We start from the raw sequence: 25428 nt of genomic DNA, 5'->3' as shown, positions 1-25428 counted from the left end.
TGTTAATTTATACATAACAGCTGTTAGTTAAGTTACATATGATGACTTAGCATTAATTACCACTAATGACATTGAAGCATCAGTGCTGTAAAATTATTTTTGGAAGACAATTCATGCAGGAGCAATGTTCCAGTTATTGTGCATAGTATCTATGAAGATAATATTTTATATTTTACTAAAAAAAGTTACATGTATGTATTAAATTGAGTAACATACTTATTTGGAGTGGTAGTTAAAGGCCTGTGTGTCCTAAGTAACGCATCAGACTGGTGCAAGATGTACATGGCCTTAAGCCAGACTAATTTATACAGTGCTATACGGGGCTTCCTTGAGGCTGACAAGGAAAATAATTGCTCAAAAAGAAAACAACAAATAGTCAGTTTTCAAAATATGTACTTCTGTGAATGGCTAAAATAAAACTTTAATAAAGAGTGAGAGCAAACACTGATGTAAAGTTGGAAGCAATGTAAGAGCAGGTCCAAAAAAAAAAAAACCTTTTGACTTTGACCTTACTTCTGACTTTTAATTCTTGTTTCTTGTGAATTTGTTCAATAGTAACTTTAAGACAATTAATCGTTGACGCAAAAAACATAAATGCTAACCATTCCTGAACCAAAGATCTGTTCTCCAGTTAACAGGGTTACTTCCTGCTTGACAATCTTCTGCTTTTGCAGCCAAGCACTGATGATGGACAGCTTCTGAACGCCAGAGAACGTCTCTCACTTATAAACAGGGTCAGCCTAATTTAGTAACGCATACAGCACACAAACAGATCTTCTTTTTGTAGGAAAAAAAAAAAGAGCAGAAAGGAAATAACGCCATTCCAAAAAAAAAAAAAAAAACTGGGGAAAATGCACACTCTCTTATGTATACATATACAAGGAGAAAGAAATAGCGCCAACATGCAAGCATTCGAATTTCTCCCAAAATGGAAAGCATCATTGAACTCAGTGCGGGCTGAGCAGACAGGCCCGGGTGCCGAAGCACAGTGCAGGAGCAGGGTCTGTCTCTGAGAAGTGGCCATTCAATTCTGATTATGGCCACCTAATAGAAAGTAATGAGCAGAGCTTATGCTCCAGTGGCTTCGGCTTTTCCCCAGCAGGGCAGCAGCGCTCTCTGCAAAGGCCAAACCACTGCAGCGCTGATTGAGTCTGACACTCAGGCTGAAGGAGCGAGGGCAAGAAATGTGGAGAGGAAAAGAAAAAAAAAAAAAATGAGACTATAAACCTTGCAATTTAGAGTAGGCAACTTATGTGTAGTCAGCAGAATGACAGGAAGCACTGGGAAGCATTATACGTCTTCTGTTTCTGTTTTTTGACTTATTTTGGGGGATTTGTTATCGAGTGCATTTACAGATAGACATCTGGTTTCGGCAGGAGCCAGATTGTTGAGGACAGCGCATTATGAAGTGACGGTATCTTTTAAAATTAAAAGCATTATTGGATTTCAAGAAATCTTTGAATTCACGCCGTTAATCTGATATCTTTTATATGCAACATAAGCAGATAGAGAAGCGCTGCCCTAGAGCAGTAAACACCACAGCCTTAATAAAAATAATAATAATAATCAAAATAAAAATGTAGCAGGTTTATTGAAGCTGCATATTATGGCATGTATTTTGAAAACTCAAAAGTTTTCCCATTTCCCATTCCCATACTTAAGATTATTCAAATGCATAGAATGAATGCATAAGATGGCCAAGTCAGATTTTTTTTCGGTAAACATATACACATTGTGCCTTTAAATCTTTGTTGTACTACTTTATTCACTTGGGATTGTTGGTCGCCTGACTGCATAGTATATTTTGTCGAGTGCTGTTGCCCATAAAACGTTCTGTCCACAGCTTTAAGGGCTTTAGACACGGCAGGCATATCTCTCTCCACTCCACCTGTCTCTCTCTGCTTCCCATAAGAAAAGTCAGAATTTCTGCTCAGCACAGCTTTTCATACACCGTCTTTTGTGTGGTAACCATAGCGACAGCAAGCCCAGTTAGCGCTTAGCCAACCAGAACTGAGTTGTTATTTTATATCCACAGGCTGCATAACAAACATAGAAAAACATTTGACCAGAAATCAAAGATTGCCTGTTCATGTACTTTTCCACAAAATATTAATATACCTACGGAGACGGGAGGATATGCGCTCATCTTGGGCACGTACAGGATGGTTTTATGGGGTCGAGCACGGTTGCTGCTCTGCTCGTGTGGCTTTGCTGCCCACAGCATTTGTCTGAATGTTGTTGTGTTCCTGATAGTGTTGAACGACACCATCTCTATTACCAAAGAAATGAGACACAGCTACTGTGCTTCTTGTTCATCCTTTTCTTCTTCTTCTTCTTCATTATTATTATTATTATTATTATTATTATTATTATTATTATTATTATTATTATCATTATTATACATAAGCACAAAGCCCCTCCCCAACAGTACTATCATTGCTGAGCAACTGAGGCTGTAAATGGCTCATGGGATATTTCACACATTGGCACCAGCCTAGTACTTTACATTTTTCTACTTATAAAATAGATCTTAAGGATAAAAATTTTGTTTTGTATAAACAACAGTACTTACTATGATTGACAAATACCTGATTGATAAAGGAGACGAGTAAAAATTAGAGGACAGCAGCAGACAGACATACAGAGGCAGAGACTGGCAGAACCTACCATCGATTCGGCTCACCAGCTCCTCCAGAGCTTTCACTTTCCTCTGGATCCCCGGCTGGGCAAAAGTATAGTTGTCCTAAAGACGAAAAAGAGAGAAACAAATACAACTCAGGCAGAGCTCTAGCTAACAGATCATTATTAGATTGTTTCTTTTTTTTTAGACTGAGGTATGAAGATGTCGTGACTGACAGGTCCCTGTGGAGAGCTTGTTTACAATTCAGTTACATCCCTGCAATTAAAAATCATTGATCGAATAATACAGAATCCATTAGTGATGCTTTCATAATGTCTTTATGCCTCAGGGATTTTTACAGCGTAATGACGGTCATGGGAAAAGGACCATCAAGAACACTGTTAACACACTCTCGATCCCTCTCACAAAGACGCACAAACACAATGGCCTGTGGGTATAGTCAATTTCTGTGTACCAAGCACATAACTGCCCATACCACACACACACACACACAAACACACACACACACACATAAAGCAGGATGGCCATAGTGAGTGTAGCTGCGTGCTGGGAATAGTGAGCCCCATAATTAAGTGATAATATTCATCATGGTCCTGTGGCCCACAGTGCAGCATAATTACCACATTCATTTCGGCATGTGCCGCCGGCCCTCATGACCAGACAGCCACTTAGGAATCCTGCTCCACACTTCCATCTCCCCCCTTGCCGATTTCTATGCCAACTAGCTGTTGACCTAGCAGCATTTTCCCGCTGCCTCAGAAAGTGGACTACCGCATGCAGAGGGTTAAGGAAGATGAATACTGTGCTCACAGTGCTAGACGGCGATATTGATAAACAATAGTGGCTGAACACCCATCATTCACAGCAATTACAGGGCTGCTGGAGAAGACTGGGTGCAAGAGTGAAGTGTGTGCTCATGAGCAGGTCTCAAGCGAAATGGTGAGAACTCACTTATCCGTACACAAATCAGAAGTACTACTGAGAAAAGACGGCTTTACCGTTTATGATATTCGGCCTGACTCTGCTGTTGCAGAAAAAAAGCTAACATCATAATCAATCAAGGGTTGAGATCGACAGTCTTGGATCATATGACCTGAGCCACCTTGCCACCCCAGGTAATCCAAACATTGGTAAATTAATGACCCTCATGTGTCTTTTTTTTTCAGAAGATTAAATGTCAAGCAGTAACTGTTAGAAAAACTAATATCTCTACACAAATCCACACCCAACAAGCAATTCCAACAGGTGTTAGCGTTCTGGCTTGACAAAGAAGCAGCCCTTGCTGCTCTGACTCACAAGGGCAGACAGATATTGAGTGTGTCTAAGCGTTAAGAGTGTGTGTGTGTGTGTGTGTGTGTGTGTGTGTGTGTGTCTATCTTTGATGAGGCTTCAGAGAGTGAGGAAGCTTTAATGTGGCCTGGGAACAGCTAAGGCGGCAAACGTCCCACAAGGGGAGAGAAGTCATTAACCGATAAACAATTGCGGCTGTCCTTCAGGCTGTGCAGCCACTGCACTCCAGACGTGCCTTGGATGAATACACAAGAAACTGCATCCCAACACTTAAAGTGATTCCAGGTCTGTCTTTTTTTTTCTTCTTCTCTTCAACTCTCTTTTCCTCTTCTCCGTGACCTCAAAATAGGACTGGTGGAGCAACCCTAAATACGGAAAAACAGATGGAACAGTTCGTGCCTGGCCTACTTTTGCAGGCCTGAACCTACTCTTCAGCTGGAGCGATGACCCTTGAGATCACTCGCGGCTCAGTGAACATTAACGCCCAAAGCCTGGATAATCTATCTCTGCAGGAGCCTCTCTCTCTGTTAAAGCAGTGGGAGCATGCTGGTAGGATGAATGTGTTTGATGTTTCAAAATCCAGGTGAATTTTAATGGAGAGGAACCAGTCTGGTGCATTACAACATACAAGTGCAATATTATGTGTGGCTCTTATTTATTTATTCATTTATTTAAAAAAAAAAAAAAAAAAAAGCCACAATAGGCACGCAGGCGGGCGAGAAATATTTTTATTTTGGTGGTAGCAGTTAAGCCAGAACATCAGATTTTTTTTTTTTTTTTTTCTTTCTTTAAACACAGTTTTCTACTTTTTTAGTGGTTGTGAATTCCAGCCCTCTACCTGAATCATCTATATTGTATTACAGATTTTAGTCTGGAAGGGCAAGGACGAACATGTGCCTCAGAGACGTTTGTAACCCTGCATCTTTTGTAACTGCTGCTCCTGAATGCACTTCAAGGAGCATCAACTCTTCTGCTCTGCTCTGTATACATGAGCTAAAAGAGCTTGCATCACTGCGATCCTGGCCACAGCTGAATAGACAGTACGATTTCAGTGGTCTTCTAAGCATATAACTTATCACACTGTGCGATCTCAGGGATCCCAGTAAAACTTTGGCTGAATTCTAAAGACTCCATATACAATGAAGATCCTTTAACAACAAACCTCTGATTGAAGAAATTTACTACGTTCTGTTTACATCATCAGTCAGCGCAATCTGGGCTCATGCAGGAAATGGGATCATATAAACAGAAACATTCTTCACAGTAAGCTTAAGGTACTAAAGATATTTTTAGTCCATTAGCATGTTTCATTTGGTTTCGCCACTTCCACTACTGTATTTGTAACTGTCTCCTGAGTTTCCAGTCATGCTACGCTGTCCGTATATTGGTACATTTAACCCGAGCATTGTAGTAGCGGTTACACTATGAGATAGTAATTAAAAATTTCTGACAGAATTTTGCAATGGCACTAAATTGGCAGCCAGGTAGCACACCATATTATGTGTTCTAAGCCCACTGACTCTCAACTCCCAACCAAATAATTATTTTACAAAGTTACAAATTCTTTTACAATGATTTATGTATGTGACAGCAACATCAGGATGAAAATTGTATGTTGTAAATGTGGAATCTCAGGGTCACCATACTTGGCTACACTTCACTTCACTTCTGCTTGTTTGGTAGCATGTTGGTTTTTGAGTGCAATCATCTAATGTGGCGCTGTTGCTCCAGAGCCACCAAATTATTGTTCTCCAGTAAAATTCTTTCCACACCATTCACATGCCCTGGACAGATTTGGTCATCATGTTCTTGGCCTGTTGATCAGTTCAAATTGTCATCAAGGATCAAAACAGGACACTCACAATGAGATGCATGGTGAATATAGTCCACCCAAGGCATACTGAAACCAATTCCAAACAGGCGTCAGTGAGGTTTCACATGACCTTGATCACATGACTCACCGAGACATACTGTCAGTTAGATTTAAGATGCAATGTTGCTAACTAGAGCCTTCTTTACTCCCCTGCTGCGTGCCATGTAGTAGCAGGTCACTTACCTGTTAAGCAGTGAGAAGGGAGGTTAGTCTTAAGTATGCATTAAGCCTGCCCAGAGGCTTTGGTAATTACATTTGCATTATTAAAGCTCCTCTGCAGTAATGTAATAAAGTACTTTAGCTGTAGCAAATCTTAGCCAAAGAGCCATAAACAACTTGAAGTTTTCGTAGCAATGGGACCATTTTTACCTGTGGTGCTGCTTCCACCAAATTCGGGCATACGAACCTCTGACCTAAGGGAGCATGGCAAGCAGATAAATAGACAGACAAGACAGACAGGACAGGATCGAAGATAGTCCTCCAGTGTCCTTGGAGATGAACAATATAGTTGTACAGTATGACGAGACAAAATAACCATCTGCAGCTTAGCAGCTAACAAAACTGGCAGATATTAACATTGCCCAGGCAAAGATTCGTTCACACGAGACAATCTGTCCCTCTGACCTCTTAAGTCCTCAGCATACTTAACGCAGAGAAAAAGTCTGCAAGCGTTGCTCGAAGGACAAAACCACCTTCACAAGCTTACAAGCTCGTACACTCTGTTACTTACTGGCTAACACATACGAGAGCTCCAGTACTGCACAATATCCATAAATACAGGAAGAAGATGCCGCTCCTCAAAGTCAAGCATCTTGGAATGAATCAGCTTGGGCATGCCTCATTTGTAACACCCAATCACAGGCTTGGTTGCATTGCGTGTTTTTCCGTGGAGTTCACCCAGCTGCCATGTGCACAACATGGCAATCATTGCCTCAATGACATCCATTTCTCTACAGTTACATCAAAAGTTTCACTGAAGCCAGCCAAACGTTATCTGCGCACATAGTATACTGAGTCCTTCATAGCACTCCTTGATAAATTTTGGTTGAATATCATTTTATTCAGCCTGTTAGCTGCTTCCATGGCTGCTTCTATTTCTTACTAATGCCTGGCTCAGAACCAAGATTTGCCTGCACCTCTTTTGTCTAGCAGCTAGAAGACTACAGCAAACTCCATTCTGTTGCGGTTACACCAAGGAAAATCTTGTATCCTTCACCGCTGGTGGTTCATATGTGCTCAGTGATTCCACTTTGGCATTTTCTGCCAAAAAGCCATTTTCTCTCCTGAGTATGAAGCTGACCAATTACAAAAAAACATGGAAATATGTGATCAATAGTTGAGGCCTCTGAGTTTTCCTGTGAATAAAATAGTACAATGACGGGATGAAAGCCCTATTCCGATAAGGGAAGGGAGGTGAGGGAGCAGCATCACACATACAAACAAACAAAAAAAAAACAAGGCTGCTGACAGGATTTGGAGCTGTGATGACAACCCTGATAAGCAGTGTGCACAAAGCGGACTGCTCTCAGTGTGACTCGGCTGGGAGAGCAGGCTTTTATACACACACTCTAGCTATTGATAGCTTTCCATCAGTCCGGCCGTTCTTCTCTCCCTCCCTTCATCCATCTAGCCCATTCTCGCAGTCAAGCCTCTTATCAGAAAATAATCCAGCTATTCGCTGTGTGAACAAACAGGATCATGAGCTTATCTCTAGAACATCTCAAAGTCACCGTCCAACATGACGCCACTTCTCTCTCATATGCTTGTCTATCTTCTATTCATTATGAGGTTTAGCGATCAAGAAAGCTTTCAGATATCTTAATGGGCTTTGTGAGTCTAACACGGATGTTCGTGTCTTTATTTGTGAAATGCATTTGGCTGAGAGAAGTTTGTGTGCAGCGGTAAAGTCGGTGTTAATTCACAGGGCTTTATGTCGCTGGGGGAATATGGCCGATGAGAAATGGAAGAGCTCAGTGAGATGAGACAGAGGTATACAGTTGTCAATAAAAGAGCGAGAGCAGAAAGCTGCAGCCAGGCCTTTCCTGCTGCAGCCCCTGCTCTCTCAAGAGCCTCTGATTGAATATAATTGGCAAGAGGGCACTGGGGTGAGATAGCACCACCGTTCCTGCCAGAACACACACAAACACACAAAGACAGCCGAATATCAGCTCAGAGTGTGCAGCTGAAATGCAGAGACAATAGCACCTCCTTGCTCCAGCAGCAGCTCAGAACACACAGCCACATTAGGATTGGAGCAAAGATACATAACTAGACAATGCTGAAAAACACAGAGAGAAAGAGAAAGTGAGAGAAATGGAAGCTAAAGGAAGGTCTGCTCTTGAGTTGGGCCATGCCGCTTTGGCCCCGTGTGCCTTTATACGCCCAGCTACAATGATGCAACACAGTGCAGAGCCTCATCAGTATTCCCAAAGAGACCTACAAGGGCAGTGCCAAAACATCACACACCATCCACTTTGACACTTCCTAACACTTTTCTTCGCTTGCCTGCTGTTTCTGTCCTCAAGGACAGTGCCCGAGTGTCAGGGACCAAACGCCAATCAATGCTAACTATGTAACAGATGGAAGAATAGACTGGCTGAGTGGGTGTCAATGTGTGCTTCAGTCCCAGACTCTGTCAATACACTGTTCCAACAGAGCAGAAGACCAATTGGCCAAATCAAATCGTTAGAGCCTGAGGCTCCATTTAGGTCAATGTTTCCAATAAACACATGCAAATATTTAACGGGTTATCAGTGGAATTACGAGCTCCGTCAGCGATTAATTTGTCCGAACCTTTTAAAGAGCTTTCCAAAGGAGTCAGGAAATTAGCGTAGTCACTAAACACTGAGTTGAAAAAAGACGAGATAAGAAACATGGAACAGAGTTTCCCAACAGAACCACAGGACCATGATATTGCACTCTCAAACCACATCATAGCCTGCTACACCTCCAGCCTTTATTCCCAACACACAGTCTGGAACAGTGTGGGCTACTAATGGGAATGCAATAGAGAACAATATTTGCTTGGAGATGGCAATTTCACTGAATGAATGATACGCATGCTTTTTTCCCTTTCATTTATGTTTATGCCACTTTTATAGGTTCCACTTCTGCCTTTGAAACAAACCCCCCAGCGCCATGAGGTAAATGGTTTCATTTCTTTTCCCTCTTAGTTAGCATGCAGAGAATGAGACTGAGAAAGAGAGAGAAAGAGGGAAATAGGCTAAATAAGCAAGAGGCTCATTAATATCACTGAAGGTGCATTTCACAGACAAAGGGCCCCGAGAGGCACCTATTTATTTAGGAAATTAATAAAAGTGAGCGTTTGGCCCAGTGTAAATGCCATTTTCTGTCCACAGCAGCACTTCTGCTCTGCATGGGGAGAACGCACATCATTGCTGCTCTGACCTTGGCTCTAATTGCTCAGCGGACACTAGGGAGAGCCACGTTTCCCCCCTAATGGTTTATAAACAATTTTACAGGGGCTGTGCTGCTCCATGACCTTAATTAGTTTGTGATCCTCCGACTCGTGCCCCTAGACCCCACTCTGATCCAGCGACTGATACAGGACATATTTGGGGGGGTGTAATGGAGGAGCATTAACCTTACAGACACAAACCAGGACAATTTATAGACTGGAGCTAAGCCTACTTCTCACTGATAAAACATGCAGCAGCAAACAGAATGGACCCACTGCACCCCAAGCTGTGAGGCCTCTTTAACCAGCAGCCTACGGACCAACTCCGTCCCATTTTCATATCTAAACAGCTTGCCTGAGGCTATCAGTTAATTAGCACTGTATCCTCTGTACAAACAAATCTGCAAATATAGATCATATCTAATACTATTATGCTCTCAGAGCTAGGCCTGCCACTTGCACTCTCTTACAGTGTATGCCTTTTTAAATCACTGGATAGAATAAGAGCATACCTGCAGTAATAATCTGTTCTTTCTCTCTGTATGTGCACTCTGAGCTGCCTGATGTGATGCCACTGCCTCATCCTGACACACTTCTACCGCAGAGGCTCCTCTCACCCACCGGACCTGTCTGATTCATCCTGATGCTCTACTTCTGCGTCAAGCTTCCTGCACTGTGTGACTGACTTTCAGCTATTGTGGATGGTCCCAGATGCGTACTCTAAAGATCTATACTCTCAGGGAAAAAAAAAAAAAAGAAAGATAATGCCCAAAACTCAGCTTTGCTTCAGTGGATAATCTCATTTGGATTTAGAACATACACAATGCATAGTGAGTAAAATTCTCAAACAGAGTATGAACTGTCCCATGATGCCATGCCCCAAATATACAATCATGTATGTAATGTAGGAAAACGAGGTTATTAATAGAGAATTCTCAAATCTACGAGAAAAACAGTACTTTAGGAATAAATAAATGGATAAGAATTCCATCTGAGTGCTACAGTCGGCTCTGTCATGTTTCTTCATTATTTCATTCATGTCAGTCAGTATCTTCATCTCCTGTTGTCTAGGTGCACATATTTATATAACAAAGCAAGCGCAACAGCTGGAAGTATTTGAGATACAAAAGAGAAAAATGAACAGAGTGTTTGTGCAGGGTTGCAGGAGAGGAGAGCTAATGATGAAGCAAGAGGGAGAGGAATCTCAGAAGTGGAGTACACACTTCTCCATTATGGACTAGCTTTATATCCTTACTGAGCCACCAACCAACCATATAAAATATTTATCTACATATCTACCCAAGTGTCCTTCTATCCATCCACCTGTGTCTATTTATTCATCCAACCATGTCTATCTATACATTCACCCAAGTGTCTATCTATCCACCCAGAAAAGTGCATATCTATCCATCCACCCACGTGTCTATTTATCCATGCACGCAAGTGTTTATCTATGCTAGAGGTGATTGTGACACGTGGTTTTGTCAAAATATATATTTTTGATAGATTTTTTTTTAAATTTTCTTCAATTAAAGGTTAGATTTCTCTCATATTTAACCAGCAGTCTACAAGCAAATCTGCCTCATTTCCATATTAAACAGCTATCAGTTAATAGGCGGTTGGTTAATTAGTACTGTTAACCACTGTACAAACAAATAAGCAAATACAGATCAATTGCACTACTATTTGCTTTAAGATATTAGTCTCTAATGCCAACCATTCATTCGTACCATTGCTTTGTGTGGGCAAATCTTCTTTTGTGCCATAAGACCATTGAGTTAGCTACCATTAGTTTAAGTGAAAGCTTATCATCTTGTTTCAAGCTGAAAAGAAGGATAATTGTAGTGAAAACACATCTAAAAGGACTAACAGCCACCATGTGCAAGAATAAAGCCCGTGTTTACTATGCTGCTACGCAGATATTTGACAAAAACAAATTACAAATGTCACCATTAGATTCATTTACTAACAAGTCTCTAGTGCTACATTATTATCTATAGCAGGCTTTTAAGAGTTCTATTCTTCTACTCAATTCATCTACTCTCATCCTGCAGTTCCTCTATGTATTTGTCATTATTCCTCTTGAACGTGATATGGAATTGCACTGATTTAGAACAGACACAATGCATACTGAGTGAAATTCTCAACCAGAGCATGAACTGTCCCGTGATGCCATGAACCTAATATACAATCATCTAAGTAATGAATGTGTGGGAGAGCGAGACTGCTATTAGAACGTTCTCAAATCTAAAAGAAAAACAGCACTTTAGCAATAAATATAGTAATAAATAAAAAATGTCATCTAGGCACTGCAGATGGTTTTGTTATCTTTCTTTATTATTTCATTCATGTCAGGGAGGTTCTTTCTCTCTTGTTGTCTAGGTTCATATGCTTATATAACAAAGCAGGAGCAACAGCTGGAAGACTTTGGGATACAAGAGAGAAAAACGAACAGAGGGTTTGTGCAGGGAACAGGAGAGGAGAGCTAATGATGAAGCAAGAGCGAGAGGAATCTCTGAAGTGGTCTAAACATACTCCTCCATCATGACTAGCTTTATATCCTTACTGAGCCACCAACCTACTGCACAAATATCTATCTATCTATCCATTTACCCATCCACCCAAGTCTATATCTATCCGTCTACACAAGTGTATATCTATCCATCCACCCAAGTCTATATCTATCCATCTACACAACTGTATATCTATCCATCTACACAAGTGTATATCTATCCATCCACCCAAGTCTATATCTATCCATCCACCCAAGTGTATATCTATCCATCCACCCAAGTGAGTATCTACCCATCCACCCAAGCATGCATCTATCCATCCAACCAATTGTATATCTACCCGTCCACACAAGTGTATATCTACCCATCTACCCAAGTGTTTTATCTAACCATCCACCCAAGTGTATATCTATCCATCCACCCGTGTCCATCCACCCAAACAACTGTCTATCTATCTCTTCACCCAGGTGTCTTATCCATCCATTCACCCAAGTGTCTGTCTATTCTGCCACCCATGTATTCATCTATTCATCCATTCAAGTGTATATCTATTCCTCAATCCAACTATCTACCTAATCCATATAATGGTCTTTTTTCTTTGCATAGCATAAAAGTAACCCTATTAACCCATCCACCCAATTGTCTACCTATTAACACTTCCAACCAAGTGTCTATTAACACGATCTATTAACAGCCTTCAGGATTAGCCGTCCTTCCATCCTGGAGTTTCCGGTGTATGCTGCACACATCTGTGCCTACATGTGTATGTAGTACTGTGACCAAATGGAAAAAAAAAAAAAGTCTACTATCAATTCTCACAAACAGGCAAGCATGCTTTTGTTAATTCCTTACAGCGGACTGGAGATGACTTGCTTCAACAAAGTTAGAGTTGGCTTAACAAAAGTATTTCCGATTTTGAGCCTTCAACAATGTCAATGCCTATTCCAGCTGTGACTATCTGCAGGAATGCTGTAGTCCATCTATAAAGCAGCTACGTGCAGCCATGGCACAGTAATGATTGTCGGGTATATTTATGCAGCTCCAGAGAAAAATAATAAAGAAACTTGACATAAATCAGAACAGGGCAATTTGAAGTCAAAATAAGCACTATGCATTTTTTTTTTCTTCCAGCCAAATAAATTGTAAGAAACAACCATGCTATCAGCTTTAAAGTAGCAAATAATTTAATTCTTGGTAAACTGACAGCATATGATTTGCCTTGCTCCCCCCTGCTGAGCCTATTATTTATCTATGCGGCTGCTTAGAGGGTCTGCTATAATAATTTGCTCGCAAACAGCTTATTTTTCTCATTTGCAGCTCCATGTATGAGCAACTTAAGAAATCTCTTAAGTATGAACAAATGCAATTGAATTAATGAGTTCATTTTATTGTACATCAGAAGTATGAACAATTTTAGAAATCTCCGCCTAAATGTAAAGGTTGAACAATTGGTTGAACAACATTCATATGCGGTAATTAACGTAATTCAACCCCAAAGCAGAAAACAAACTGATGCCTCACATATTGCAGAAGGTTTCAATCTGACTGTAAGAATTTGATCTTGGAGGCCTGATCCATTGCTTCTTTCAGCTGCTCTGAGATAATGGTTGTATAGGAAGTAGCACTTGTAAAATCTTTGTCAGTTACAACCAAATACCACTCCAATGCTCGAAAGAGAGGTACTTTTTCACTGTCAAGGTTCCAGTGCTTTTCTCTGAGTCAGTGCCTAATCTACACCTTTCAAGCTTTTCTACAATAAAAAAGGCTGGTGGTGGGCTGGCAAAATCAGTTCAGTTCCAGCACCAAAATACTGGTTGCTAGTCTGAAGTCAAGAACCAGTGACTGTCAGGTTTATGGATGATGTAATATCATTGCCATGGCAACAACTTGACGAACTCAAATCATTTTTATGACCTCCAATTTAAGACATAAATGTGTAGTTATTTATATAACATTTATACCGATTATGTGGTCAGATTCATTGTTTATGTTGGCAACTTGATGTTGTATATAGATTCTGAAGGATTCAATTCAAATTTATTTATATCACGCTTTTCGCAATTCATATTGTCACAAAGCAGCGTTACAGAAATCCGGATATTGATAGTGGCAAAGAAAAAACTCCCTGAGACAACATGAGGAAGAACCATTGAGAGGATCCAGATTCAAAAGAGAATCCATCCTCTTCTGGGAGACATCTAATAGTGTGATTAAAATCATTACACTGTATAAAAGGTACAAAGTGATGGTACAAAAGGATGTTCATTATTAGCATATTGTGAGTATGATCCAACTTTGGATAAACAGTTGAGACCACTGGTTTACATACACCTATGATAAAGACATGCAGTCTCAGTTTTTTACAACTCTATTTTTTTTACAACCCCATTTCATGTTACCATACATTTCTTTTGACAAGTCAATCAGGCTGTCTACTTTGATCACATCAATGGCAATTAAAAAATCTATCAGAGGCAGATTTATTTCAGCTTTAATTCACTATGTCTGAATTCCAGTGTGTCAGATTTTACATACACTAAGTTGACTGTCTCTGTAAACAGTATGAGAGATTCCAGAAATTGATGTAATGACAGGTTCTGACCGGCCAAATGTCATAATTAGGAGTTAATTAGTAATGCATCTGTCACTGGAAAATGGCCTACCTTTAGAGCCAGTGCCTTTTTGCCCTTGATACCACGAGAATATCCAAGTAACTTGGCCAAGACCTCAGAAAAAAAAAAATAATGTGGACCTCCACAAGTCTAGTTCCTCCTTAGGAGCAATTTCCAAGCAACTGAAGGTACCACAAGCATCTGTATACAAATATAAAACTCTTGGGAGCACACCAACATTGCTTCTTTCAGGAAAGGGGCACAAATAAAGTTTAGAGATGAACAAACTATGGTTCGATAGTTTCAACTGAACCCCGAGACAACAACAAAGAAGGAACTGGTGAAGGAGTTGGAGGCATCATGAATCAATGTGAAGTGAAGTGACATGTAGCCAAGTATGGTGACCCATATTCAGAATTTGTGCTCTGCATTTAACCCATCCAAGTGCACACACACACAGTAGTGAACACACACACACACACACCCGGAGCAGTGGGCAGCCTTTTTTTGCTGCGGCGCCCGGGGAGCAGTTGGGGGTCCGGTGCCTTGCTCAAGGGTCTCACCTCAGTCGTGGCATTGAGGGTGGAAGAGAGCGCTGGTCATTCACTCCCCCCACCTACAATCCCTGCTGGACCTGAGACTCGAACCCACAACCTTCAGGTTCACCTTCGGGTTACAAGTCCGAGACTCTAACCATTAGGCCAGGACTTCCCCCTCATTAATAAACATCCACCATTAATAAAATCCTACAAGTCATGGCCATGGCCTGAAAGGCTGTGGTGAAAGGAAGAAGCCCCTATTTTAAGACTAGCATAAAAAAAAAGACAGACAGAAGCTTATAGGTGACCATCAGCCTTTTGGGGGAGTGTTCTGTCAAAAATTGAACTGTTTGGCCATGATGATCAGCATTATATAAAGCTGAACCTAACATAATCTAATTATGTATGGAGGAAAAAGGGTGAGGCTTTTAATCCGAACAACACAATCCCAACTGTGAAACATGGGGGTGGCAGCATCATGTTGAGGTGTTTTGCTGGAAAAGGGACTGGTACACTTCAAAAAATATTCCCTGAACCACCAGTATCTTGTCAGTGGGAAAGGGATATGGTAACCCTTTTAGACGAGCATGCTGTATGTTTTGGATGAGTGACATCAGGTGTTGTTGCTGCTGACACTGTGCCAGGATGCGCATCAGCTGGTGACCTCCGAATCCACTCAGCTAATGTTCAGGTGGAGGAATGAAATCGTTGTTGTGTGTTTAGCATGGCAGTGAGAGTCTAAGAGTTAACCTGGAGCAGGGGCAGGCAGAAGGTTAAGCTGCTATAATTACAAGCACTGTTCTCCCCTGAGCATGGCTAAGCTCCACCTGCCACACTATGTATTTAATATCATTCAATATTAAACGGTAGAGGTGACAGCCCAACAACAAACAAAACTCCCTCCGTCTGACTGTCACACCCACGCACTCAGCAGCACGCTACAGCGAGATCACAACCCACAGAATCAGAGAAGCAAAACTGTATCTAATTACCTGAGCAAGAGCCGAAGAGAATTAATGTCTGAAAAGCATGTTAAATGCAACCAACATGGCTTTAAGTGACTGCTTTACCTGTGTTGATAAATATGGGTTTATATGACATACTAATATGAAATATGTCACACTATGTGTGTGTGTATATATATATATATATATATATATATATATATATATATATATGTACGCACACACACACACACACACACACACACACACAAAGACACACAGACACTTAAATTCAACAGCAAATTATTCAACATTATACCACAACACTGCTCAATACTTGATTCTGACTGATCAGATGATGTTGATTAATTCTCTAAAACAGCATGGCTCTGACAGTAGTGCCATCAGGTTTATATTGATGTACTTGTTCCAACATATGTTTGTATAGTAACAAATAATTCACTTTACATTTCTTTACATTTTCCACCATGGGAAAGTCTTCTTGACAAAACAGTTTGTGCTTTGCAGTTTCTTAGCAACAGAACAAGCTACAATTATTCAAGAGAAAGTGAGGGAATGACTATTTATAGCTGCTATAACGTAAGCGATGATGGGAAGTAACCTGTAATTTAATTCCGCAACATTAGATGTAACTAAAACTTACTTCATGGTTGTAGCAGTAACTCTACTATGTGTCTGGCCACATCAGACCATCCCACTGTTGATTATTTTCCTTATGTAATTTAGCTAACTTGCCCAACAAAGAAGCGGTATCAAATCTATCAGTTAACATCCCCCAGTGGCTTGGCTCTCCCTGTCCTGTCTGAAGAACTGGAGCGGATGAGTGTCTACTGTTTCTCATTACTTCCTGACTGAAAACTTCATTTAGGTAGTAATGCAATGCTTATGTAAGAACATGTTTTTAACAAGGACAGGAGGATTTATATTAGAAGGCAAAAATTCACCAATGTCATCCCCAGTTTGTCTCTTTCTGGTGTGTTCTGATTTAAAAAAAAAAAAAAAAAAAAAGCAAAAAAAAACTTTTCAAAACATTTCGCAAATAGTTCCAAAAAGTTCTAAGTTTGGTCTTTTTGCTTATTTCTACAGGTCTTTAACTGTATTTAACGGCAAAAAAACAAACATGTAATGTATAAAGACTACAGATTTAGAAAATTAGTGTCTTAAGATTATATTCTTTCTACAACAGAACATGCTTTACCCAAAACACTTTTTCACTTTTAGTGCTTTTGAATTCCTTTTCTTCATACCTACAAAGAACCCCTGTATATTTTGCTAAAATTAAGCAGATTCCTTTCTAGTGCTGTGCTTTAACTGTGCTGCAAATAGAGCTGAAACAATGTTTACAAATTGCTCTTCATTTTACTGTAATCTGTGACAAGCACCATTAGAAGTGAGGTCTGTAGGGAAAGAAACAAAACGCAGGTAGGAACTAACTGCAGAGAACGGGGAGACTGCAGATAGGCTTTGCCATTTGATAGGTCTACAAAAATGCTTGAGTCATTTTTTTTTGTTTGTTTTTTAGCTTTGTCTTATTTGTATGTTACAGCATGCAAATGAACAAAAATAAAATGGCTGGTTGCTTCATACCATGTGATCAGAATCACTGAGTCATGCATGTCTCTTTAAGCAGGTTGAAGCCATTACAGAAGAAAAGTCAATAAGGTAATGTCAGTTCAGTGTGCCATGGAGGAACTATAGGATTTGGAAGGGACAGATTTCAGTGTATATTCATCCATCAGAAGACACTCTTATAGAAAGTGTTGGATTATTGCTAAGAGAAAGTAAGATATATATTTAAGACATTGAGTGCACTAAATGGAGAAAGCATGCAAATACATCACCAGTTATTATTAGTATATTTTTTGGACCAGTTTTGAAAAGGCTCTGGCTACAGACTATATGAAATGTGAAATTTTCTCTACAGTTTAATGAGACGTGTCTCTGCAATAATGTGAGACACCGGTACAAAACAAATAAAACAGGTTTCTACTTCAAGAATGTTAAACGCTTCCTGCCATGGAAACATTATAGTCTTGTGCACTGTGGTCAAGTTCATTAGAGCTGTATGTGTGTAAGAGTTATATGTGTGTTGTATGTGTGTGAGAGCTGTGTGTGCAAGAGCTGCATGTGTGAAAAGTGTGTGTGTGAGAGCTGGATGTGTGAGAAAAGTGTGTGTACATGTAAGAGCTATGTGCGTGCAGGATGTATGGGTGCGAGAGCTGTATGTGTGTGAGAGATGTGTATGTGCGAGAGCTGTATGTGTGTGAGAGATGTGTGTGTGAGAGCTGTATATGTGAAAGAGCTGTGTGTGAGAGATGTATGGGTGCGACAGATGTATGTGTGCGAGAGCTGTATGTGTGTGAGAGATGTGTATGTGCGAGAGCTGTATGTGTGTGAGAGATGTGTGTGTGAGAGCTGTATATGTGAAAGAGCTGTGTGTGAGAGATGTATGGGTGCGACAGATGTATGTGTGCGAGAGCTGTATGTCTGAGACAGCTGTATGTATGAGCTGTAAGCACATTTCCCACTAGACAGTAACTAAAATTGTGTCTGCAATGCATGTTTTAGTTCATTTTCCCTTCTCTTCAGATAAGAGCTTTCTATTTGTGTGATAGATGAAGTACGTGAAATGTGTTTAGCCCAACAAAAGCTGCACAAAATGCCATACAATCTGCCATTGATAGCACATGAAAAGCCTTCATTGACCAATCTGAGCACCTTTCTCTGGTTTAATCAGGAAATGCCGTCTGCCAGCTTAATATACTCATTCCTTTGAGCTTCAGTCTCAGGCTAGTAATGCTGGGTCTCCTTTTGGAAGTGATGTGTTGTTTTTAGCAGATTTGCCAAACGTCTCCAACCACAACATGTGATTACAAGTGGTCAGGAAAGATGCATTCGAGACACGTGAAAAGGTCAGGTGTGAATCTGTTTCAGCTGACCACTTGTGATCACTCGATCACTCGAGACAGGAGTTAATACCAGGTGTAAACAAAGCCTAAGAGGTGAGAGCACCTGTTCCTGATCAGATCAGCCCATCAATACCTGGCAAGTCCGATTAATAACACACTCACTCACATCCACACAAGCTAACACTATGATGAAGACCACAATGAACAAATGAACTGGGGCAAGAAAGGAGGACAAGGCTTTTTTCCCCCTAATATCTAAATTGTAATGTGAAAAGCTAAAGAACAAAAATGAAGAAAGTGAAAAGAAAAACACAGAGAATAATAATAATAATAATAATAATAATAATTAAAGCTGCAAGCAGCATTTTCGGAGGCCAAGCACCCAAACTTGGTGAGCCGCACATTCACATACGCGCTATGTAATGCATAAGTGCTGCATAAATAATCACCGGCAAGCAGAGCCATAACTATAGGCAAAAGGATTCCAGAATGATTTGTATTTTCACGCATTTGCCAGTCCGTTACAGGAGAATGGTTTTGAATATCAGAGTTCCTTTGATCATTTTTGTTTAGACAGGCCTCAAGATGATGTGAGCCAAATTTGATGAAGATTGGACAAAATGTTGAGAACAAGTAGCAAAAAAGGCATTTAGATGTAAGCATTTTAAGCATGTTATTGTTACCAGTAGGTGGCGCTGGCATCAAATTTGTTGCATTGCCTCAGGTCATGGTCCTGAAGAAGTCTACCAAGTTTTGTGTCAGTGAGCAAGGTCGTTGCTGAGATACATCTTCACTTCCTGTTTGGAGGCTTTGCTGTCAGATTCGCTGGCCCATTACGGACAAACCGTTTGGAATATTCAAAAATCTTTTATATCTTTCGTGAGGCTTACTCTGAAGGTTATGTGTGCCAAATTTGGTGATGAGTGGACAAAATTTGTAGGAGGAGTAGTGAAAAAACAGTTTTTGACAAAACCCAAGATGGCAGAAAATCTGATTAGATTGAAATTGATGTCATAGGGTGTGTTGAACTCATCTAGACTCATGAAATCCAGGGATGCTTTTAAATTTTGGACACATGGTTCAAAAGTTATGACCATAAACATACTTCGAAATTAGGCTTAAACTGAACCCGATGGTGGTGCTACAGCGTTGGCAACACTTGGCCCAAATTTGGTCAGAATGTTCCATAGACCCTCCCCAATCAGTGTGATTTTACCAGACAGTTCTACGGGCTGCCATAGACACCAAGCCAGAAGAACCACACCTTCGGTGCTTGGCCCCCTAATAATAATAATAATAATAATAATAATAATAATAATATGTAGCTTAAGTAGCTACATATAACAATATGGCATATTGTGTTGTTGTGTTTGAGACAAAGCTCTCGAATCAATATGTCTGGGTCTCAAACAATTCAGTCAACAGACTGTATAATAATGAAAGCTTCTCCTAAGCATGCTTTTAGGCGAGTGGCTAACATACTAGCATACTAGCGGAGCTGGACGATTCCTGAAGGGCACTTTGGCTTCTCGGTAAGTTATGTTGATGCTGATGACCACATACAATGTGCTGAAACAGCCAAATACGTGCATTGTACTCCTGCACAAACATCACAATCACCATTTTGTGTTGGTCTGTGAAACTAGACAAAAACACGAAACAACACACACAGCAAAGTCTCTCCGCTGATTCGCAGGCTTTGCCCGGCTGCTATGGGAAGTTGCTGGGTTTTTTTTGCGTGCTGTTTTCGGTAAGCTGACATTTTTCTGGTTTCTTTCTCCTGTTTTCATTCTAACGCATAGATTTTGTTTGGTTTCAGGCTGCGAAGAATCTGAATGGATCACGCAAAAAAACTAAACTGTCATCATATTAAATAATATATCGTATTGAAACATCACCATATCAAATCACATTTTGTGCATCATTACACCTTGGATATTTACATATATTGAATATTTGAATGTTACTTAATATTTGACAAATAAATAATTTAACAAGGAACAAGAATACTTGCAGTTCTTTCACACTTCTTGTAAACGGTATCAAATTGATATGAAAGCAGTGCAAACTGCACCTCAGTGTCAAACAAAGAATCAAAATATGACTGCTTATAATGAATGTGGCTCTCCTGCTGAACCTATGAATTCACAAGAAAAACACTAGTGACTGCATGTGTTGAATCTCTCACACGTGCACACCCATACACACACACACACACACACACACACACACAGAGAGAGAGCGAGACAACCAGGGAAAAGGTGACAGTAAGATCTTGTGAGCAAATGCTGCATGCCATTAGCGGTGCGTATGTGAAGGTGTGAGGAAAACAATGAAGTCATTAGTGCCTATGAGAATCCGCTTTGTATACACAAATTACTGCAGTAATTAGTGACAAAACAGCACAAAAGCTTCTGGGGCACCAAATGCATTTTAATCTACTGCCAGCAAAGAGAGGTGATTCACCGAATATAAATGACCTCCAACTGTGGAGGGGACTATCATCAGCACCCTCTGTATGTGCATGTGTGTGCATGTATATGTGTGTGTGTGGCAAAAAGAAAAAAGAGTGAGCCAGAGCAGTGTGTTGGAGAGAAAGAGTCCATTTCTCTCTCCCAGCACTTCAAACGCGCAGGCGTAATTACACAGTCTTTCATCAACGGGGAAAAACAACCATACAAAAACACTCAAAGTGAGCCGCATGGGACTTTCCCACTGACTTCTGGGTAACAGTGCGGAAAATATGAGGATGGGCCAGCGTCTTGCCTGCAGCAACTAGCCACATACTGGAGTGTGCGCAGGGCTTAACACGCTGCATCACGCCAACCTAAGCAGCATTGATGTTTCCCAGCTTTAAATCAATTACAAACACAGAGAGAGAATGACAAAGCGGGGAAGGGAGGACTATGTTCCCATGGTGATTCGTGCACTGCCGGGCCTTTTGGGTAAGCAGGTTGCTTCTGCCCATGGTGCAGAGGGAGAATATTCATCATCGGTTTCATTCCTGGAGAGAGACCCGAGAAGGAGGGAGAGAATGAGACTGAACACCTTCACGCCTGGGATTCGTGCTGTGATGCTACTGTATGCAGGTGAGACACACACACACACACACACACACACACAGAAACACACACTTCCATACAAAACACACACGCTGTTTTCTCTCCCAGCAGTACAACCCTCTGCCCAAGCATTCACACACACACACACACACACACACACACACACTGTGAGTTTAAGCAAGCCTGGGATCTGGTGAACGGGGAATCAATTTACCTGAATGCCATCCAGCAGCTTGCTCATGCACCAGAAGCTGTCAGCCTCAATGTTCCGCAGCACCTCTTCCTGCAAGCTGGAAACATCGAAATTTTCCACCTCTTCCTCTGCAAATGAAAAAAAAAAAAAGACAAAGAGCAAAGACAAAGGAGGAAGAGGGAAGAACAGAGAGAGAGAGAGACAGAATGAGAAAAAATGAGAAGAGCAACAAGAGACAAAGAGAGCAGATGAGATTAGAGTGGATAACATGGCAAAAGATATCATAACACTTAACATTTACATAATACACTATATGAGTTATGACAGGGACGTGCAATTTTATTGGCTCCGGCGAGGAAATAAACCGAAATGACAGATATTTGGCCAGTTCAGCTCTATTCAGCTAATTAAATAATGTTAAATATCACTCACATCATGAAATCTGCATTCAGTTTAAATCTCACTGCCTGTCTATCCTTCCATTTATTTATGTTTCTATTTAGCATTTAAAAGATACACTGTGAGTAGGGAGCAGTCATTATGGGTCTTAAAGTTTATACAAGTGAAGGAATACAGCTCGCTGATGCACAATTAAAAAGAAACTCATGTTTTCTGTTGATTTAAAATAATAGAATGATAAAGTGCAATAAACATGGTTTGTTTCTAAACTGGATGATTAATATTAATAAATATTAATAAAGACCAATATTACTTCAAGTGTAGTCATTATTTTATCACACAGCAGGCTTATAAGTGAGAAATATACATTAAATAAAATATATTATATAAATAAATAAAATATAAATAAACATTATATATACATATATACATACATATACATACACACACACTATATATGTGTTTATGGGGGTGTTCTGAACCTACCTTTTTATTAAGATAATTATTTTTTTTTATTTTATTATTTTATTTGCTGTTCTAAAAGCTACAAGGCGTACTGTACTTCTCACTGTAGCACTAACAACATGCTTTCTGTATATAATCCAATTTGATAGCCATAATAATAGTGCGATAATAATAGCGCAATTCTATCAGCTGTCAATCATCTTAATCATATTTTGCTAATAAAGCTGCAGTAAAACAGACTTGATAAACATATTTATTTATGGTTTCAGTTACACCCTTAAGTAGCATCTATAACAATACCTTATTTAAGAAGAAAAGGACATTACAAACAAATCACTGGTACAAACATTGGTGTTACAACTCTAGTACTCACGCTAATAGATAATGCTCTGGTGCTGCACCCAGGTATATTGATGAGCGCCCAAGTATATTTCACCCCATTTAAAAAAATAAATAAATAAATAAACAAAAAAATAAAAACCTGTTTATAAATCTGTTCACAAAAAAATGTAACATTAGTCAACATTAGCCTCGTAGCTTTAGATAAATATTAAAGCGCTGTTCTCATGTCTTGGTTTTATTTCTCTCCATGTGCTCCTTTGTTTACAATGACGTGTGTTTGGTGTGTCTCTCGATTGTGTCCAGGTGATCTGTGTTTTTGAATATGGATTATCCCCAGTTTATGAAGCCTGGCTGTGTTCTGAGTCATGCCGCAACCCACAAATAAACCGCCTAAACCACATGCTGATTTCATGCACTTGATTCCTGCCTCTCCTCAACGCATGTGACACAAACATATTACATGTAAGGTAACGGAGATACACTGTCAAATTCAAAGCTGCACTGGTTATTCCCAACCCATTACCATTTAAAAAAAAAAGAAAAGAAAGAAAGAAAGAAAATTCACAAAAATCACAACAATACTAACAACAATAAATAGTTAACAAATACAGGTACTACAAAAGTACAGTACAAAACAACATTGCAAAAGTACGACACAAACGAATACTGCACATACAGGATAGATACAAGACAAATACTGCACTTATGAAATATCACACTTATGGTGATTAATTGCACATATGAGGGATTATTGCACATATTCCTGAGCTACGCATTGTACATAAGAATTAGCATGATGATTTTGGCTGAGCTGCTTCCCATACTTGAGCATTTTTGGCTGAGGAACCTTCAGGTACATTGAGATGCTTGTATTTGGTCAGAAAGGAATTCGGCACCACTAATATCTACTGTGGGTTCACATTAGTCTCCAAAAACTAAACACAACGCTGGCATTGCTTTAGAGGCTTTGCACACATCAATACAACTCAGCCTCAAGCACTAATGATTTCCTGACATGCTGTTTAATTGGGTTTAGCATAAAGCCAAATCGTGCATGGGTCAGAAAGAGAAACACACACACACACACACACACACACACACACACACACACACACACACACACACACACACCCTTGGCTGTCGGAGGCATTAAGAACAGCAGAGGCCTATTTGCGCAATTAGCAGAGCTGTGGTGGTCCCTGCTCACTTCCAATCTGCTGGAGACAACACAAAAGTGCAGGTCTGACAGATTACTCAGGTAAAGCAGAGGCACAGAGGAGGAGATCTAAGAACTTCTCTTACACAGAACTACACACACACACACACACACACACACACACACACGGGCTGCCAGCCTGGCTCTGTCTCCTTGGCAACGGAGGCAGAACCTTGAGGATCTGGCAGCGCTGGAAGGCTGGAAACATTTGTACCGCTCACATTCCAAGCCCTGGAGTGGACAGAAAGCGGACAGCAAGCCACACTCGCAGCAGTTCACACACAGAACGCTGAATGACGCTCTTCACTGACTTCTATGATTCTTCAGAGGATGACCTTTTCTCAGAGTAATGGAGGACTGCCAACCTCTGCCATTGTTGTGGGGTCAAAGCTCCTCCATTCCCCAGAGAGAAGGTCATGCTCCAGAAGACGTTCAAAGATTGCAAGGACTTTAATACTACTCTTGGATCTGCACTCATGTTTACAGGTCAAGAATGCTGTTTTCCTTGATTCTGATGTAATTTTTTTTGACCCTATGCACTTGTAGCCAGTTTTTATCCAATAATCTCCACTATCTCACGAGCGCTCCCAATCAGTAAAGGGTGAAGGCCAACAGGAATAATCTTAGACACTTCGATCTTTTCAAAATACTGCTGATAGAATCCATGAATGGACTGCCACTGAGCCCTCGTAACTCGAACGTTATTAAACATTATTTTTAAACATTTTTCAACACTGAATCTCAAAAAAAACAACAACATGCATTTAACCATTCCAAAATGCGCTAACCCACTAAAGGCAACAATATCTTTTTTTTTTTTCCAAAGTTTTTTTGCCTGCATTTTTCTCTTAAATGCGTAATTCAGATGAGTATTTAGTAAAGAATTAGCAAATACATCAAACATGGTTAACTAGCATCTGGGTCAATGGCATTCGGACATTACAGACTTGTAGATTTACTTAAAATGAATTATTTAAATGAATAATTTACT

The 25428-nt window shown here is 40.2% G+C and overlaps 1 protein-coding gene across 4 annotated transcripts in view; it reads right to left on the bottom strand.

Moving 5' to 3' along the window:
• Nucleotides 1–25428, bottom strand: part of tbc1d22a (TBC1 domain family, member 22a) — a 168527-nt gene that overhangs the window by 61007 nt on the left and 82092 nt on the right. For all 4 annotated transcript variants that reach the window (XM_026923074.3, XM_026923078.3, XM_026923077.3 and 1 more), the window contains 2 exons: nucleotides 22037–22143; nucleotides 2668–2743 (listed from right to left, as the gene is read on the bottom strand). In XM_026923074.3, the coding sequence (XP_026778875.1) occupies nucleotides 2668–2743; nucleotides 22037–22143 (183 nt within the window). The remainder of the gene's footprint in view (nucleotides 1–2667; nucleotides 2744–22036; nucleotides 22144–25428) is intronic.

The sequence above is a fragment of the Pangasianodon hypophthalmus genome, chromosome 18 (assembly GCF_027358585.1).
Source record: "Pangasianodon hypophthalmus isolate fPanHyp1 chromosome 18, fPanHyp1.pri, whole genome shotgun sequence".
NCBI classification, from domain to species: Eukaryota; Metazoa; Chordata; class Actinopteri; order Siluriformes; family Pangasiidae; genus Pangasianodon; species Pangasianodon hypophthalmus.
Note: the sequence above shows the minus strand (reverse complement) of the source record. Positions and strands in the feature narration are given on the sequence as shown.